The sequence below is a fragment of the Solea senegalensis genome, linkage group LG12 (assembly GCF_019176455.1).
Source record: "Solea senegalensis isolate Sse05_10M linkage group LG12, IFAPA_SoseM_1, whole genome shotgun sequence".
Classification (NCBI taxonomy): domain Eukaryota; kingdom Metazoa; phylum Chordata; class Actinopteri; order Pleuronectiformes; family Soleidae; genus Solea; species Solea senegalensis.
This window is the reverse complement of record NC_058032.1, coordinates 16,669,909-16,687,770: the sequence shown is the minus strand read 5'-3', so window position 1 is coordinate 16,687,770 and position 17,862 is coordinate 16,669,909. Positions and strand designations below refer to the sequence as shown.

Below are 17,862 nucleotides of genomic sequence, written 5' to 3'. Positions count from 1 at the left end.
ATAAATCTAAGACGATATCTTGTCTCATTTCACAATATATATAAAACACCCCCACACACACACACTTCATAGAGCAGTGTATTGTGAAAGAGTTCCATCATCGTGAATAACTAAACCATGACAGTTATGATGAAAATGTATCGTCTTGTCCTTGAAAATGTGGCACAGCAGTCGATAAAGTTCCGCAGAATCAGTAATACTCTTCACTGCGAAGGCATCGGACTAAAGACACATTTTGACTGTTAAAACAATGGAGGAGGAGGAGGAGGAAGAGGAAGGGGAGGCGGAGGGAAAACATTCTTTTGCACAGTGTGCATTATTGGATTTGGATTGTAACATGGTAGGATCAAGTTAGGCTGAGAAGGGGTCTGTGAATATCACGTTGGAATCACAATAGACAAGGGCCGATTGTTATTGCACTGCACTTCCATTAATAATTCAATCATTTGACCCATGACACGATTTCCAGTAAAACAATCTGTTCCTCTGAGGGGTGATAGAGATATTTGAAATCTATGAGTGTGTGTTGTGCACGTGTGTGTGTTTTTTGACCTTCCCAGTATGACATAGAACCTATGCCTGAGGGTATAAGTACAAGTATAATATTTAGAGGGGAGAAGACGAGCGACAAGACATCAGAAAGTGTGAACAGTGCAGCTCAACTATGCCGCAGTGTTTCCTGAACAAAAAGATGTGCCTGCCCCATGGGTGCGCCAATAAGAAAGCCACACAAATGGAAGGCCTTACACAAACAATGCACTTAGAACTGAGCAGCACTCTGAGAGCATGGGCAGAAAATCAGTGCAATGCATGCAGAGGGCATAAAAAAAAGACAACACACACACACACACACACACACAAGCACAGTGTGTGAGTGAGTGGAAATGAAGCCCAGGAATATTATAATACATTGTTTTAGGGATCACTACTGACAGAGGAAACGCTGCTGTTCCAGCTCTGGCCTGCTTTAACACAAAGACTCATACACATGTGGACGTAGATAAATGACATGAGGGACACAAATGCAAACACAGATGTATACACACACACACACACACACACACTCATGTTTGCGCAGCATTCGCAGTGAGGACACTCATAGACATAACATATTAACTAGCCCCTTACACTAACCTTAACCATCTCTACCATCAACTAAATGCCTAACCCTTACCAAACCCCTATTCTAACCCTAAAACCAAGTATTACCGACAAAAAGCCGCTTTATGGGGTGAAAGGATGTGAGGACCGGCCAACATGTCCTCACTTTCCCAAAATGTCCTCATTCCCCATACAAGAGTTCACACACACACACACACGCTCACACACACGAAATACCGACACACTCGCATGCATGCGCAGAAAAATTGCAGGGGTGCCATCCATCAGGCTGCAGACTGGAGCCTTGGATGGGGAAATCTGTCCTGTGATGGCTGTAAATGAGGGCTGTGGCAGCGCTGTCACATTGCGTTTGGCTGGGACACAGGAGCTATCAGGGTCTACGAGTGGCAGAGGCCATGGACACTGTGTACGGATATAATGAACTTGGGAGATAGCTGGAGCACTGGCAGACAGTGTGATTCTGTCACAGCAGGTGGTGCACCTATACTGCTGCAGCTGGAGAAAAAAAAGGAAAAGAGAAAGGTGTGTGTGTGGGGGGTAAATTGAGTGCAGGGAGGAAAAACAAGTGAGGAAGAAGCAAAGACAATGATCAAGACAGAGGAACAGGAGGAGAATGACGAACAGGGAAGCTGTGGGAATGCATGAGCTGCCCCTCGGAAAAACGCAGGGCTAATCACTGTTGGAGTGGTGAAGCAACACTGCTCTTATAGCACAAGAATATTTACTCTAATTAGAGGCAGCTAATGTGTCTCCAGGTATAAAGGCTGTCGACACTTTCCTGTGAATAATTAGGAGAGTGGAGCATGAATTGTCCGGGAGAGCGGTGCAGAGCTGCTTTTGTACACTATTAACAGTTCACTGACAACAAAAGCTCACTTAATAGAATGTAATGTGGTGTCCTCACCCATCCGTTTGTAGAATGGTTATTAGGTTATCCAGAGTAATTCCTTCCTTCTGTGTGACAACTCCTCTCATCTCCAAAGTCGCCCTCGGAAGTCATTGTTTTTATTCACAGTGACAGAGAATTGACTGTCGTCTCTGACTGTCCTCCATACAGAGATGATAAACATGATTATCATCTCTGGAAAACACACAAAATCCCAGACAAAAGAATTAATTCTACTTTGCAGAGAGAGAGACGGAGCCAAACGTATGGATTTACAATTCCACACCTGAGTTCCCCTTCACGTTTTAATGCATCATAAACACTTGGTGTTTTTTGGTCTCTGTTCCAATAAAAACACAGCGCGGGGGTGTAATATCTGGAGCTGGGGGAAATTAAAGCTGAAGTTTCTCTCCTACTTGCAGCAATCCCAGCACATCCACATGTGCAAGCACACACACACACACACCGACTGACCCACACACACACACATAAAGATACACACACACACAGTTAATCAGCAGCCCAGAGAGAAATCTAAGACCACATCTACACCCAGTGGAGGGAACCTGATACAACCACATCTTTCCCCCTTCCCACATTCCCTTCTTTCTCTTAATCATCAACAAACACACACACACACACACACACAGACACTTGCTGATAAATTAGTCGCCAGGTTCAGTATGATTAACCAAAGTTAATGAAGACTGAAAGTGATCTCTAACAAGGTAACCATAGAAGGGAAGTCTTTAAGAAAACACAATGACTCCATTAGAAAACCAGGAGACATTCCTTTTTTCCATTTCTGCTTCTGCTGCTATTTCCAAAAGTCCTTTCAGTGTGCGGTGACAAACATAACCCTTCTGACTGGTGGAAAAATAAATCATACTTTCAAGTGAAGACAAATGCCTTATCCGCTGGGAGTAGCCTCAGGCTATAGTCATAATGGCCTCTCTCTCTCTCTCTCTCTCTCTGCCTCTCTTTTTCTCTCAAGACAGGGAGTTTCCCTGATGTAGTTTTAAATGTCCACCTCAAACCAGCTTTATACAGCCAAGAAAGCTAATGCAGGATAGATCACAAGCAAGGCAGTTATTTCAGTTTTATGTTGTATCATAAAATTCTTCACAATAAAGCTCACAAAAGTCGACTATTGCTTTAAATCCTGGAGGCAAAAAAAAAAAAATGCTGCTCATCTGCAATCTAAATCTAAAGTAAACAAGAGAGAACCCATTAGTCACATCTTTCACTGTCAAAACACAACTATGATCAACACATGGCGCAAAGGTCATTGCTCATGTCTGATCTTGTGTCAGAGCCATAAAATCATGGATTTCCTATCGCTGCGATGCCTGTGTGTGTGTGTGTGTGTGTGTGTGTTGCCCAGCTCGGGCTTGGCTCGGTGCAGGCCAGGCCAGCTGCAGAAGTCTGTCTCCTCTCTCCATTCCTCTGCTCTCAGTGCTATCAGGTTGCCACTCCTCCTCCTCCAGCCCATTACACAGGCCCCTTTATGCTGCGCTAAAAGCTGCTCATGTTCAAACACTCCTGGGAAAAGCTCCTTAAAACACGTCAAGATGAGAGGCCCTGTCTGGTAAAATATTAATAGGAAGTTAATTGGTTGTTAATGGACTGGTGCTTGGGCAGGAATCACCCTCCATTAGATAGGCCACTGAAACAACCCATTCAATGGTGTCATCTTACCACCTCCACAATCTAATTGTTTTCCGGTCACTGTAGCCGCGAGTTGTGGTAACCTGGTGTTAAAGACATTATTTCTGGAGTTTAATGTACGGCCCTTCGAGCAGCGCTGTACCCCGCGCCAACCGCATTTCCTCAGGAGCGTGGTATTGTGGGTGTTTGGTTACTTCAGCGTCCCCTTCCGTGTTCGTCGTGCTCTCCTTTGTGTCATCCTCACACATTTAAACTGTTACAAGTTGAATATCTTCCGTTCCGTTGAACTCTCCTACATCTGCACATAAGGAAAGAGTTTTAACTTTTGTTGTTTGAGGCCAGTTTGTTTGTGCTTTCTGTGGTTGCTATTACCCAACAGGAAAAAATCCCTCCTCCGCTACAGTAGGCATGTAATATTGATGCAGAACCGACTCGAGAGAAACACAGAAATCAAATGGAGTCTAAACCAAGTTCAAATGTCGACATCAACACATACATTTTTGATTACTGCAAATCTACAAGACGCAAATGCCTTTTAAGGGAAACCACATGGGCATGTGTGGCAGGGAATATATTTAGAAATAAGTGATATTTCAGCAAGTCTTTGAATTCCAACTTCGTTCAGCTCCGGTTCATTTATGAGAGGGACAAATATTTGTTGAAAGAGCAGTTCAGGAAATGGGCCTTGAGACGGCCACAGAGGTTACCCAGACAGACTGCTTTTACAGTTTGGCTTTTTTTAATATGCAATATAACTAAAATTCACCAACTCCTACAGATACTTCCCCTTATAGGTCTATTGTACGTGTTGAAAAGATCCATTTAATTTCCTCCTATCTGCATTTTTCTTATAAATAAATCTAGTCAGCTCTTACGTCTTAGCTTTTACCTTTTGACGACTTAGTCAGCTGATGTGCTTTTCATTCAAATGCCCTCTTTGTTTACCATCACCCTTTAATGCCATTAACCGTCCTCTCGTGACACTGACTATTTAACGGTAACCTCATTCAAACATTGAGTGAATCCGTGTCCAATTACATTACGCAGCAAATGTCAATGGATCCAACAGATGTACTGGTGTGCCTCACCAAACTGTGTAGGCTCAATAGCCGCCACCAGGTGGCACCAAAGCACAAGTAGAAGAATTAGAGGAGAAGACGTAGTTGCTACCTCTTGGTTGACTCTGTAATGTTTGAGGTTTGTGCTGTGATCCATTACCTGGGGGATGGAGACTCACATAATCTCTCCACTTGACTTCAACACAACCTGAAATGAATCCATCAGAAAGAGGAAAACAGGAAGATTACTCCATTGTCATTGCCGTGCACCCAAAAGAAACCACAGTCCCACCCAGATTTATGATTTCGCCGCACCAGCAAGTGACTCTGCCCTAATTATAAGCCGACAGGTACACACTCATGCTCCAGTTTTATTCTTTTAGGCAGCAAGTAAATGCAGCAACAAACAAGTAGATTCATTTAATGTGTCAAAAGCTCCAAGAAGGAATACACAATGATACACAACGAAGCACCTGTACTTTAAGAACACTTTAAGAAACTGTAGAAAAATTTCAAACAGTATGAAATCTGCACTTGAATAACATTTAACACTCAAAAACAAGCAAACCTGAAAAAAAGAGAAGTCACTGTATACTGTTAGTCGACTCACAATGTGTGTTTTTACTAGTTCATATCGTCATTGTATTTAGTTAACTTTTGAAAATATACATCTGAAAATTGCTGACACCTAAAGCCAGTCGACTGTTATTTCTACAGGAGGAGAAGAACTTTCAATTATGTTTTTTTTTTTGTTTTTTTTGGTGCCTTATGGCAGTGCGGCTCTGCTTCTGAACATGCATGTCCCGACCATTTATTAACTGTCAGTCAACAGCTTTGTTCATCTCAGGTGCACACAATAACATTCATTGTGGGAAAAAAAAAAATGCTAGTCCAAATGTCACACTACTGCGCACACAGACATGCTATGGTGATATGAGCACAGCAAAATTGTTTTACTGACAACTGTCTCACAAAATGAAATATTGCCTGACACAATCTGAATGAAGGGTTGTGGAAGTCTACATGCTGGGGCAGTGGCTACTCACAGGGTTTTGTGTAGGAATGCATGCTAAATAGTGTTTTAATGAGCTCAAGAAACATTTGTTGTGCGTGATATACAGAACAGGCATTAAGAAGAGCAGAGTACAGATGCAACTAGATTAAATTAGACTGGAAGAATGTACTGTATTCCCGTAAAAATCCACTCGTAGCCTCACTGTCTCCTGCTCTTACACTGTAGGTAAAGAGGGGTTATTCTTTTTTTCACCTCATAAAATCATTAATCCTCTCTTGAAGGACAAGGTGAAGAGCTCGAGTGTCTCCTCTATATCATTCTCTCCATCTCAACTGTTTTGTGGAAGAGGATGGGCTTGACCAGGCCGGACAGGATCTTGGGCACATGAACGCTCACAATCTCTGACAGCATCTCTGGGAAGTTGACATGTATCTGCAGGGTGTGAGCGTGGGTGAACAGATCGTAAGTGAACTGGTGTAACTTCCTCACAATCTGAGATGAAGAGAAAGAGACAAAAAGAAGAAATCATGCAGGGGTTATTAGTAACCAAGCAGCCCCACTTAGATTCAAACAGCATTAAAAAGGGAACAAAGCCTGCAGATGAAAGAGGAAATAACAAATGACACACAGGACCGTCTTTGATGCAATCTTTAAGAAGGGGTTTAAAAAGATGACACTTTTCTGGCGCGCTAAGCTCCACAGGCAAAGGTGGAGCTGAAGGTGATTGAACTGCAAAGTCTCGATCAACTCGGGTCTTCCTCCTAAAGAACCCTGCCAGACAATCCCTGGCTGACTGCCAGCTCTTAAGGCCTGGGAAGATCTGAGATGTGAGTAGGACACAGACAAAGCTGAGCCTTTAAGAGTAAATCTAGTGTGAGAGACACGAGGCTGAAACTGCGGCAGCTCTGCTCTGCTCTGTGTGGGAGGAAATGTTCCTGTGCCTCTTGTCACACACCCCAATCTGGAGTTTTTCCTTTGACAAATAACTGTTCTCACCAATTAGTTAGCAGTTTAAAGGTATAAAAGAAGAAAGTGTCTACGCCCTCTAGTGGCTGCAAATCTGCAGCGGCTGCAAGTCCCTCTTAAACACACTATATAACCACTGTAAAACACACATATATAGAATAGAATACTAAGAAACAAGTGTACAACCACATGATGTATATTCATCATCTGAATCCAAAACATGATCAATAATCAATGTCCACCAAAAAATAAAGGCTTATTCAGAAATATTTAAATAAAAAAAACAAAAAACAGAATGCCTTATTTCAGGATCCTGGAAATATTAATGCCACAAGAATTAGCAGCATAACTCCTTAATAGGAAGCCACAACTTGATACCAAGCATGGCCAAATCGACAATTAAAGTATACTGTGAGCTTCAAGTTTCGGTTTCTCTAGTTCTCTAACTGTAATATAAGAAATATTATCCTTCATAGATCCATCACTTAATAATAAAATAACTTATAAAACTGAAAATCTCCGTGTCATGGTATCTTCCAGTAGATATTAATCATACAGAAATAAAGTTCATCTTGAGGCTATAAAACAGCAAATGTTAGGTTCAGTGACTCAGACTTAATGTTAGGCTTTTATAGGCACTTGACAATGAAACAGGGGAGTCTGTCAAGTGTTTCTAAGAAGTAGTAAACTAACCAGACCTGACTGTTGTACAAAAGGAAGGTGTGTGTGTGTGATTCGTAAAATACTTTTTTTGTATTGCTCAGGATGTAATTTGCACAGGACTCCGTCCTCCTCTCCATTAAGTAACAAATAGGAGTAGGGGTGGGAATCACAGGTACGTCACCATACGCCATACATGGTCCATGCTACCTATAAATCAAGGATTCTGTCATAATCAATATACTGCAAGACAATCATATAGCGATACATCACGATATCTGTCTAACTGAAGAAAACAAAACGTCTGTGAAAAGTGCAGGATTTCTCGATTTATTCACAACATGGAGAACAAAGTACACAAAGTCTATGTATTGAACACGGATGAGCATCTCTTAATGTAGCTCTGTCCACCATTATCCTGCCGTAAACTACAGAGCCCCGGACATGACATGGTAAACAAAAGAAATAGATTGTGCCCACGAAGTAGGTATAATGTGCGCACGAAATAATAATATTATCATTCCTGGACACGTGGGTAAGCAAATCGAGCGGTGTCGTGTTGTTATTGTCGTACCTGCGCCGGTAAAGGAACCTGCCTCTCAATATTCTGTTTAAATGCCTCTCGGTAATAATGGTTCCTTGCAATGACAGGCTTTTCAGAATGTCTTTGTAGGTCATTCTCAGCCTAAAATATAACTCTATCACGCTACATTTGTCCATCGTGTAGCTGTAGCCACTCTCCCTTTGACCTTAGAGGAGGTGTGCTCGATTTGCGTACCAAACTGTCCAGGAACGATGATTGTATTAATTAGTATTTCGTGCGCACATTATACCTACTTCGTGGCCACGAAATAAGTATAACATGCGCATGTTATACTTATTTCATGGCCACAAAATAGAATTTCATGCGCAAATATCCTTATTTCATGGCCACTAAATAGAATTTTTTGCACACATTATCCTTATTTCGTGGCCACGAAATAGAATTTTGTGCGCACGTTATAGCTATTTCGTACGGAAGCGTAATGCTGCCACACATACAAAAAAAGTGGGGTGCTCAGTATTAATTACGGTATAACGAGAAACTATCTTGTTATAACGAGATAAGATTGTTCTCTTATAACGAGAAACTATCACATTATAACGAGATAAGATTGTTTTCTCGTTATAACGAGATAGTTTCTCGTTATCTCCTGCTGTTGTATCGATTATCGTATTGCATGAGGAAGAACGGCGATATAGCGCAAAATCTGTATTTTGACCCACCCCTGATTCTGAGTATGGGAATCAAACCAAAACAATATAAAATAAAAAGTAAAACACAGCTGTGCTCACTAACAGGAGTAATTAAAAGTAGCAGGTGTAACACCCATTGTTAACACCAATGCAGTGTCACAGTGTACACACTGCTACTTCTGTTTTTCTTCACACACACACACACACACACACACAGACAGACAGACAGGGAGAACATGCAGAGTCAGCACAGAAGGACCCTCATCAGAACTGGGATTCAAACTGGCCACCTTCTTGCTGAGGGCCACTATATAATAAAAACTGGGCAGTTTAGCTCCTTCATAATAAGGCTGCACTACCTTGTCTGTGTACTTGATCTACATTTCTCACTCATGTGGTTCTGTGACACTAACTAAAAGGGTATTTATACACTATTCCACAGTACAGTGTGAAATGGAGCTGTGTGTATTACCGACTGGAGGTAGTCCAGCAGCTGTGTGAGCTGAAACAGTCTCTGTGCACGGGTGGTCTCTCCGCTGTAGCTGGCCAAACGGTCCAGCTCCTTGATGTAGGAGGTCCGCAGTTCATCAAAGCAATGTTGGCTCTTAAGACCCAGTGGCACTGTGATCACAAAGCCAGAACATAACAGTAACTCACACATACTTTATCCATCCCATCAATTCTATGAAGTATGGCCGCACTCTATTGTAGTCATATTTCACTTGGTCTTATCTGACTCACTGATGCTGAAGAGGATCAGGGCCTTCATGCACAGGAACTCCTCTTGGGTGACCTTCAGTGTGCAGAACCTCTGGGAGAGCACCTTCATTCTCACACAGTGGTCATACATACTGGAAACTTGCATCCGCTGTCTGTGAGGGGAGATGAAGGAGCACGAGGTACAGCACAAAACAGGAGGTGAGCAGCCAAGGAGAGGTTCAGATAGGGCAAAATATAGTGAGGAGAAAGACAATTCATGATGGCAGAAACAAGAGTGGATGGAGAAGAGGAAAGAGCAGCAGAGGTGAGAAGAAATGAGTGAGATGGATAATGGAAAAAGAGAACAGCAGCGAGGCAGAGAAAAATGAGGGTCAGCAACAAGGGCAGGCTTATCCATGACCAAGCAGGTCAGAAGAAGAACTATAAAGTGACAGAGGTTTAATGCAGACAGAATGGGTGTTTCCCTAATGCTGTGGGATAAAGCTGCCACAAGGGCCTGAGGCTAGCTTTAGCATTTTGAGCAAGGTAATCTATGGATGTGAGGCTGTAGCACTGAGATGCTATCATTTCATGCACAGACATTTGTTTCATGGACCTTTTTTTAAGTGCAAAGTGAAGAAAAACAAAACAGGGTCAAGGGTATCATAGAAAGATTTTATAGAGGTTGCAGGAGGTTGCAGTGTAAATCCGTACTTGTCAAAGTAAAGAAAGAAGAAGAAAGAAACAACTCAGTGTTGCAATGATTCTTCACAATTGGCGGTTTCTCCAAGATAAAACAGAATATATCATCTGACGTGATCCCCCTGCCTTCACGTATATATCAGATAGCAAGGAAACAGTAAAACAGAACAGACGTGTTTACTGTCTCGCCTAATAAGGTGACATTCAGTGTGTTTTTTTTACAGCCCTTCTCTGCAGCTCGCATTTCATTCACTGTGCATTTCTTTCCAATTGCGATGAAAGGTGAACTCTCTTCACATAAGACAATATCACAATGTTGTCTAGTGCAAGCAAACCCTGCTTTAATGTAAGACCTTTGCATGAGTGTAATGTGTACAATAGTATTTCTCTTGACTTACTCATTGAAGACTAAGTCTGGAGCAAAGTAGAGCATGGAGCTGTTAGTAAGTGTGTAGGACCTCCAGCCCAAAGCAAACACCATCACGCCCATCCATGACAACTGAATCGCAGACATCTGATCATCCACATGTAGGTCACGGAAACCTGTTAACAAAACTCAGTTTATTCAAGTTAATCTGACGAAACAACTGACTTCAGAGATTGGACTGTATGCATGCAGCACATTGCTGACCATTTCCAGCTTACAGGTATTGGCTTAAATATGAACATGTCTCCCTCTAGTGGTTGATAATTGAATAGGCTCCTCTGCATTTCATAGAGTTGGCTGCTCCAACATGGTCGTTAAATAAGCACGAAGTTATGGCACCACTCTAAGACATTGTCAATACAAACAGAGATCAGATGCTGGGACTGCACCATATTAGAAAAACATGTGATGCGCAAAAAGGCTGTTCAGGATTTCTGTTGTAACTTGCAATAAATAACTATTATTTTATACAATTCATTAAAGACACAAAAAGAAGGTTCAAACTATATATATGTAACTATATATACATATATATGTATATATATATATATATATATATATATATATATATATATATATATATATATATATATATACAGTACATATATATGTACTGAGGAAAAAAATGCAAATGCATTATTTCCATACCACAATTTTTTTAAACAAAATGTTCCCTTTAAAACATTTTCTGCTCCTCGAAACAAAAACATTCCCTAACTACCGGAAATGTTGAAATAAATAAAAAATAATAATCTGAGAAATATAGAATAGAATAGAATAGATAGAATAGAATAGAAAATACTTTATTAATCCCTTGCGGGAAATTCTTTCGTCACAGCGCTCCAGTGTACAAAGGTAACGAATGTAAATATATGTGAAATATATAAATATTTCACATAACATACTAATCCAACTGCATCGTCCATATTTGCAGTCGTCTAACCAATTCTCCTCTCATGTCTATGTCCACCAAGAATTTGGAGTATGGGGATGTTAAGTAAAGTGCGCTAGGCTGACAATTAGGAGACAATTTAAAAATATATAAATCATCTACCCTTATGAAACAATATTAACAAAACAATCTGTACAGTATTACAACTCAAGCAGGCTTTGCTATATGTATGTATGTATATATATATATACATATATATATGTATTTCATTTTTCATTGTGTACATTGCACATGTTAATATTGTTTCTTTCTCTTTTGGCTTTTAGGGGTTGCCACAGCGGATCATCTGTTTCTATCCTTTACCTTGTGTCCTCTTACACCAACTATCCTCATGTCCTCCTGCCTGGCAGCTCCATATTCAACATCTTTTGTCCAATAATATCACTGTCGCTCCTCCGCATGTGACCAAACCATCTCAATGACAACTCTCTTACTTTATCTCCAAACCGTTCAAACCTGATCTGTCCCTCTAATATGCTCATTTCTAATCCTGACCATCCTGACCACTCCCAAAGAAAACCTCAGCATCTTCAGCTCTGCCCCTCCTGTCTTTTAGACAGTGCCACTGTCTCCATGCCATACATCATAGCAGGTGTCACTACCATCTTGTCGACCTTCCCTGTCACGTTTGCTACTATCCTTCTGTCACACATTACCCCCTGACACTTGTCTCCACCCACTCCACCCTGCCTGTATTCTCTTTTTCACCTCTCTCTTGTGCACTGTCCATTCCTTTTTATGGTTGACCTCAGGTGTTAATATATTGCAATCATGACACATTATAGATATAACTGTGCAGCCCTATTAGGCTATGTTCAGATTACCAGGCTTAAATTACTCTCATGTGATTTTTTCTGTTGATGTGACTTGGTTCTGATTTTTTTTTAGGGCTTTGAGGACACAGAGATCCCATCGTTAAATTTCAATTGTTTTTAATTACATTTGTGTGTCCTCGTTGTGTGGTCCATGTGGCATGTCAAATGTCATATCAGAATAAATGCTTCTTTTTGCCTGCATGCATGCACATCATACAAAAATCATACAAAAATGCTAAATATCACTCACAAATTTGCTGCGATAGCTTCCCTTTCTCAATTCCCCCTAGAAGGGATCAATAAAGGAACAGCATATCTTATCATATCTTACATATATCCCACCTAAATTCGGAGCTTTCTTTCAAATATGTCATTTTCATGATGAAGGGTGCAAGATATAAAAACACCCCATAACATCATAAGAAGAAATAACGAGGATCTGAATACAACATCCCTGCTGTGGCAAAAAAACAACAACATTCGACACATAAGCCCAAGCTGTCACAGTAAGATCCACTGAAACTTTCACTTAACAGTGGGAGTAATGATAGAATCACGCTCCCACTGCAACTTGCAGTGGCGTTTTTTGTTTTTTTTCTCTGGACACATTGTCGTCTAAACTAAGTGTAGATTTGGGGCCAGGCTGCTGAAAGCACTCAGAAGTGTTGCTTGCTTCCGTCTCATTTCACTTTGCTTCTGCGACGCATTAGTGTGCTGAGCTTGGCCATGTTGAGTCCAACCGTCTCTACACGAGTTGTCAGACCACCAGTGCAATTTTATAATATTGAATTTGTTTGCTAAAGAGGATGACTGATTCTCCCACCTGCTTTTTGCAAAAACAAATAGTTTGAGTGTAAGACCTGTGAAGGTACAGTGTTTATACATATAGTTATACAGAACTCCTGGCCCTTTTGTAGTGAGTATACGGCATATACCTGCATATCGTGTAAACGGCACCACCCTTTTTCACAGTATTGTTAACAAGTCTGATCTTGCACAGTTTTACTAAGCACTATTGTTTCCCCGGCAATATAATTATAACAGCAGCAGTGACAGCCTTGACACAAACCTTGGTTACCTTGGCCTAAACTCTTTACCTGGTATTGCCTTGGCCCAATGCACCACAGTAACCAGCTGTCTTTCCCCGAGCTCATTGAGACTGGTGAGCAGTGACTCAGGACTGTCTGGCTGGGTGTTGTTATGTCCAGCATTGACCAGGGTTGGCTCAATGGCCAGCAGGACGGAGAGCAGCGATTGGAAGGAGCTCGGGTTCGGGGGTATACTTATGGCCAGGCCCTGGGACATCCCTAAACATGTACAGACATAATAACACAAAGTCCAGAGGAATGGTGCAAAATTAATAAATGTGTTCATCTTTTATGATCAAGGTATGTTCAATATTGTGATAGCCTGATATTTGATCTTGTAAGACACTAATCCTCACCACCTTGAGCCCTGGCACCTACACTTCTGGGCTGCAAGATAACCTCTTTCTTATCAGACTGCTCTCTTCTATCTCCATGGCCCCAGGCAGCAGGGACTTGCTCCTCCTCTCCATTTTTCATTTGTCCAGTTCCCTTCAGCCGGCGACCTAGAATTTACCAACAAATATTTAGATAAATAGAAGGTAAAAATGGCTGAAACGAGATTAGAAGCATCCATTCTTTGTATTCCCTGACTGCACATATATAATATACTTTAAAAAAAAAAGTAATGAAAATACTACAATTACAAGGAGAATAATTAAATAACCATTAGCCCAAGGCACTGTTCCTCATCGTGCCCATTTGGAAAGGTTTTAATCACTAGCTGCTGGACAAAAACACTCCAAAAAAAAACAAAGATGTTTTGGCCTTTGTTGAAATGCATTTTTTTCCCCGCTGTATTAAGACGAGAACATTTGATTAGAAAGTTCTGATCCAGTGCATGTAAGGTATCTAACCACTGAGCCCCTTTCCCAAGGACACATCACACATACAGTTCTTTACTTCCTCCGTCTGTCTGTCTCTCTTTCTCCTCTCATCTTCACTTCCTCACCTTTAAGGCTCATTCCCGACATGAAGCACCTCTTTAGGCGACACGAGGCACAGTTTTTCCTCCTCAGTTTGTCGATGGTGCAGTCATTCCGGCTTGCACACAGGTGGTTCTGCTTACCTGGAGGCACACAAAAGTCCTGGGGGATGAGGGGAATGATTTTGACAATGCCTCGTCCTCCACTCATAGCAACGACATGTGGGTGTTTACTGATAACAAACAGCTCTCCTTCGTAATGCCAGGTCACTGTGCCCTGCCTGCATGAGCGAGCGAGTGGGTGTAAGAAATTAAATCAGTGTACGGGTAATTGTGAGTGCACTGTGCATCCGTGTGTGTGTGTGTGTGTGTGTGTGTGTGGATCACACCCACCAGCAGCAGCCCTCTTGAAGAACACTTTGCAGCTGCCACAGGTGACTGCTCCATAGTGACAACCCGAGGCATCGTCCCCACACACCTGACACACTCTCCGGTCTGACAGGTACACACCTGGAAATAAATCCTCATGCCTAAACAAGACACAGGGATACAGACACAAACCCAAATATAAATGATACTCGGATAAAGACTCGGACAGACCGCCAAACAGACGCATTAACAACAGATTTAGGTCACTAGGTCTGAGCATGTAAGGCTTCCTGATATGTTTTGGGCAACTAATTCCCTAAATCCAATCAAATTAAATGAATTTGATAAGATGACAACAAGCAAAGTCAGTTCATGTACAAGTTAACCTACGATTACAGAATTCAGCTGTTGGGCTTTATGAGAAGTACTTCCTTTCCCAACTCCAAGCTTGAGAAGAGCAACAGGTGCTATATCTTGAGATTGTAGTGACATTGATATACTAGTGGGTACTGTGTGCAAGTAGACACAACATTAGTGGATCCGGAGAGTTAGTGATTGGATGACCTTTGACACAGTCTGAAGATCATGCCGAAACACTGCACCAAGGCCAAGAGGAGCATACTGGGTGTTAGAGCACCGATGATTTATGGTGATACATGTGCACCTGCACAAAAGATGACTTTATAATATATCCAAGAATGTCATGGCACATAATGAAGTACATTTGACTTGAATTTGATTTGTTTGCGCAACACAAACAGTACGAGTATGTTCAGTGAGGAGTCCAGTAAATAAGCCTCGTGTTCATAAGCTGCTTTAATCGAGGACGACAATTTAACAAAGCAAAACTAATTAGATCCTACACTAGAGCTTTGTGGATTAAAGCTAGTCAATGGGCACGCTCTTCACGCTGCATTTGTCCCTTTGTCCCTGACTGAAGAAAGATGAGACTGAAGGAACGGTGGCTATTAACAGAGCTGCCCTGCTGACCTGGTGCCAATGAAAAGCGGAATTGATCAAATTCTGACATTTACCTGAAACTGCGATCTCCGCAATCCACCCAAACTCCCGGCTCTGTCTTGATAGTAGGAAAAGTGTCTTGTCCTTGAGCGATTGCGCTTTGGTGTCTTTCCATTTGACCATACCCTTGTGCCATTGCTGTTCGTAAGGCACTTTTACCACACTGCTCGCCTTTACCGTACCAGACACAGCGGCATTCCGGTTTGGACCCAACGGGAGTTGATCCACAATGACACAATTTGCACAACATATTATATCCGCCGGGTATAATATGTCCTCTCTCTGGTTCGGACTGAGCGCCGTATGCGCGCTCGTTTGCGCACCACGCACTCTGAGGGTCTCTGAGCAGGTTTGGGTGAACAGAGTACGCAGAATATTGTTTCGAAGGCAGGAGATCATCTGACTGAGTGGGCACGGACAGCCCCATCACGGGGCTGGTGCACAAGTTTGATTCCGTGCACACGTATTTGGATATGACCGGACCGCGCGTCACGGGCTGCGCGTCCTCCACCTCGCCAGATCTGAGCATATCCATGCAGCTCACCTGCTCCATGCCGTGGCACACTTCTCCAAAGTCCTCTTCGCTCATACTTCCGCCAAGTGAGTTCGCATTGCCACCTATTCCTAACTCCAGCACCACTCGAGAAGAGTCCCCCACAGTGGAGGAGTCGTAGTCTGCGAATGCGCCGCTACTGCTGGAGCAAAGGTTCATGTTGCTGAGCGGGGAAGACACTGAATCCAAACTCAAGGACACCGACACTGCCTTACTGAGGTCGGCGGTGCTATGACACACGTACATGTCCGCGCTGTCCAGGCGACTGTGTTCATTCATCACTATAGTGTGAGACGTTTCTTGTGTCTCGCACAAACTCCGGTGGAAGGCCATGCTTGACTCGCGTCGCGACAGTTGAAACAGCTGCGGTGGTTGCGCGGAGAACAAATAAAACAAGACTTTCCTTTGGAGTGAACGCCTACCCACTGAGCCTCAGCGGAGAGGATCAGTTATCGACGTAGGTTGCTAGTTCAGGATAGGGACGTCCCATCGAACCGTTCAGCAGGGAATGAGTGAAGAGATGACGAACTTACGGTTTATCTTCCTCCAGAAACATTCGACTCAACTCGCCTCGAGCAGGAACTACGCATAAAACCTATTACGTTTGTAACCGTAACCCGTCTACTCACTGAACAAACAAACTTTATATCTCACTTGAAATCGAGTGCCGCGCCACAGCTTATTAAAATGAAAAACTATTCTAAATCTCGCGAGAATTTGATAGTATCCCAATAACAATACAATATATCCATTTATAACGGTTTGGTAGTTACAGTTGCTCTCCCCTGTGTCCCTGTGTTTGCCTTTGATCCATACATAATTTTCGTGCTGTATTCCAAAATGTGCCACGGAGCTCACACGATAAAAGTCATAAAAGTACGAGAATAGTGTCGTAATATTATGAGAATAAAGTCGCAATATTATGAGAATAAAGTCGCAATATTATGAGAATAAAGTCGCAATATTATGAGAATAAAATCTTAATATTTTGAGACTAAAGGCGTAATATTATGAGATTTTTTTTATCATTGTCTAATGTATTATTATTATTTTGTTATTGTTATTATTATTATTATTATTATTATTATTAATAATGATAATAATAATAACAATAAATAACAACAGAACGTAGATGTAACCGACGATAGCGTGCAGTCGACCACTACCAGCCATTTCCTCCTCCAGTCCACAAAATAGATGATTTCTCCAAGTCTGGGTGGTTCTTTCTTCCAAAACAGACTCAGTTGCACAGTTTTTATGAAGTCCTGATGCTAATGATAATGCGGTGCTGATGAGCCAAGTATTTCTCTATCTGTGAAGCCCCAATAGAAATGTGACTTCACGAAATGATCAAGATGAGAAGCGCGTTGCAGCTGATTGAATAATAATTAGGACTTCATCCTCATAATAAAAAAAAATATTCGGTGAAAACAGTTTATTTCAGAGACAACACAAAAATATTGTCAAACACTGTGGGGAATAGCACAGGTGTCAATACTGGGTCTGATAGCCTTTCTGGATTTTCAGTTTATTTATGGGCAGCATTTGATGGATGAGAACTCTTGTCAGCAACAAGAGAAGGGTGAAGAGAAGCCTTCGGATCAGTGGAATTAGTATGTATATGTCATGGGGAGTCTGGGGTGTTTCTGGGAAGCTAGAAGCCATGGAAGATGGAAGAGGTCCGGGATTTGGGTAGAAGGCATC

At 41.9% G+C, this 17,862-nt stretch overlaps 1 protein-coding gene across 2 annotated transcripts; it reads right to left on the bottom strand.

Moving 5' to 3' along the window:
* Window positions 1–5,085: 5,085 nt before the first annotated feature.
* On the bottom strand, window positions 5,086–16,786 carry LOC122778619 (progesterone receptor-like). 2 transcript variants are annotated; one of them, XM_044040676.1, is made up of 9 exons: window positions 15,620–16,786; window positions 14,610–14,746; window positions 14,244–14,360; window positions 13,654–13,797; window positions 13,304–13,513; window positions 10,411–10,555; window positions 9,353–9,483; window positions 9,084–9,232; window positions 5,086–6,241 (listed from the first exon to the last, which is right to left on the bottom strand). In XM_044040676.1, exons 1-9 carry the CDS (start codon window positions 16,489–16,491, stop codon window positions 6,059–6,061), a joined length of 2,088 nt encoding a protein of 695 aa, XP_043896611.1. In that variant the 5' UTR covers window positions 16,492–16,786; the 3' UTR covers window positions 5,086–6,058. The 2 variants fall into 2 exon arrangements, with proteins under 2 accessions (XP_043896611.1, XP_043896610.1); XM_044040675.1 differs by having other exon boundaries at window positions 13,651–13,797; window positions 15,620–16,785.
* Window positions 16,787–17,862: the final 1,076 nt, after the last annotated feature.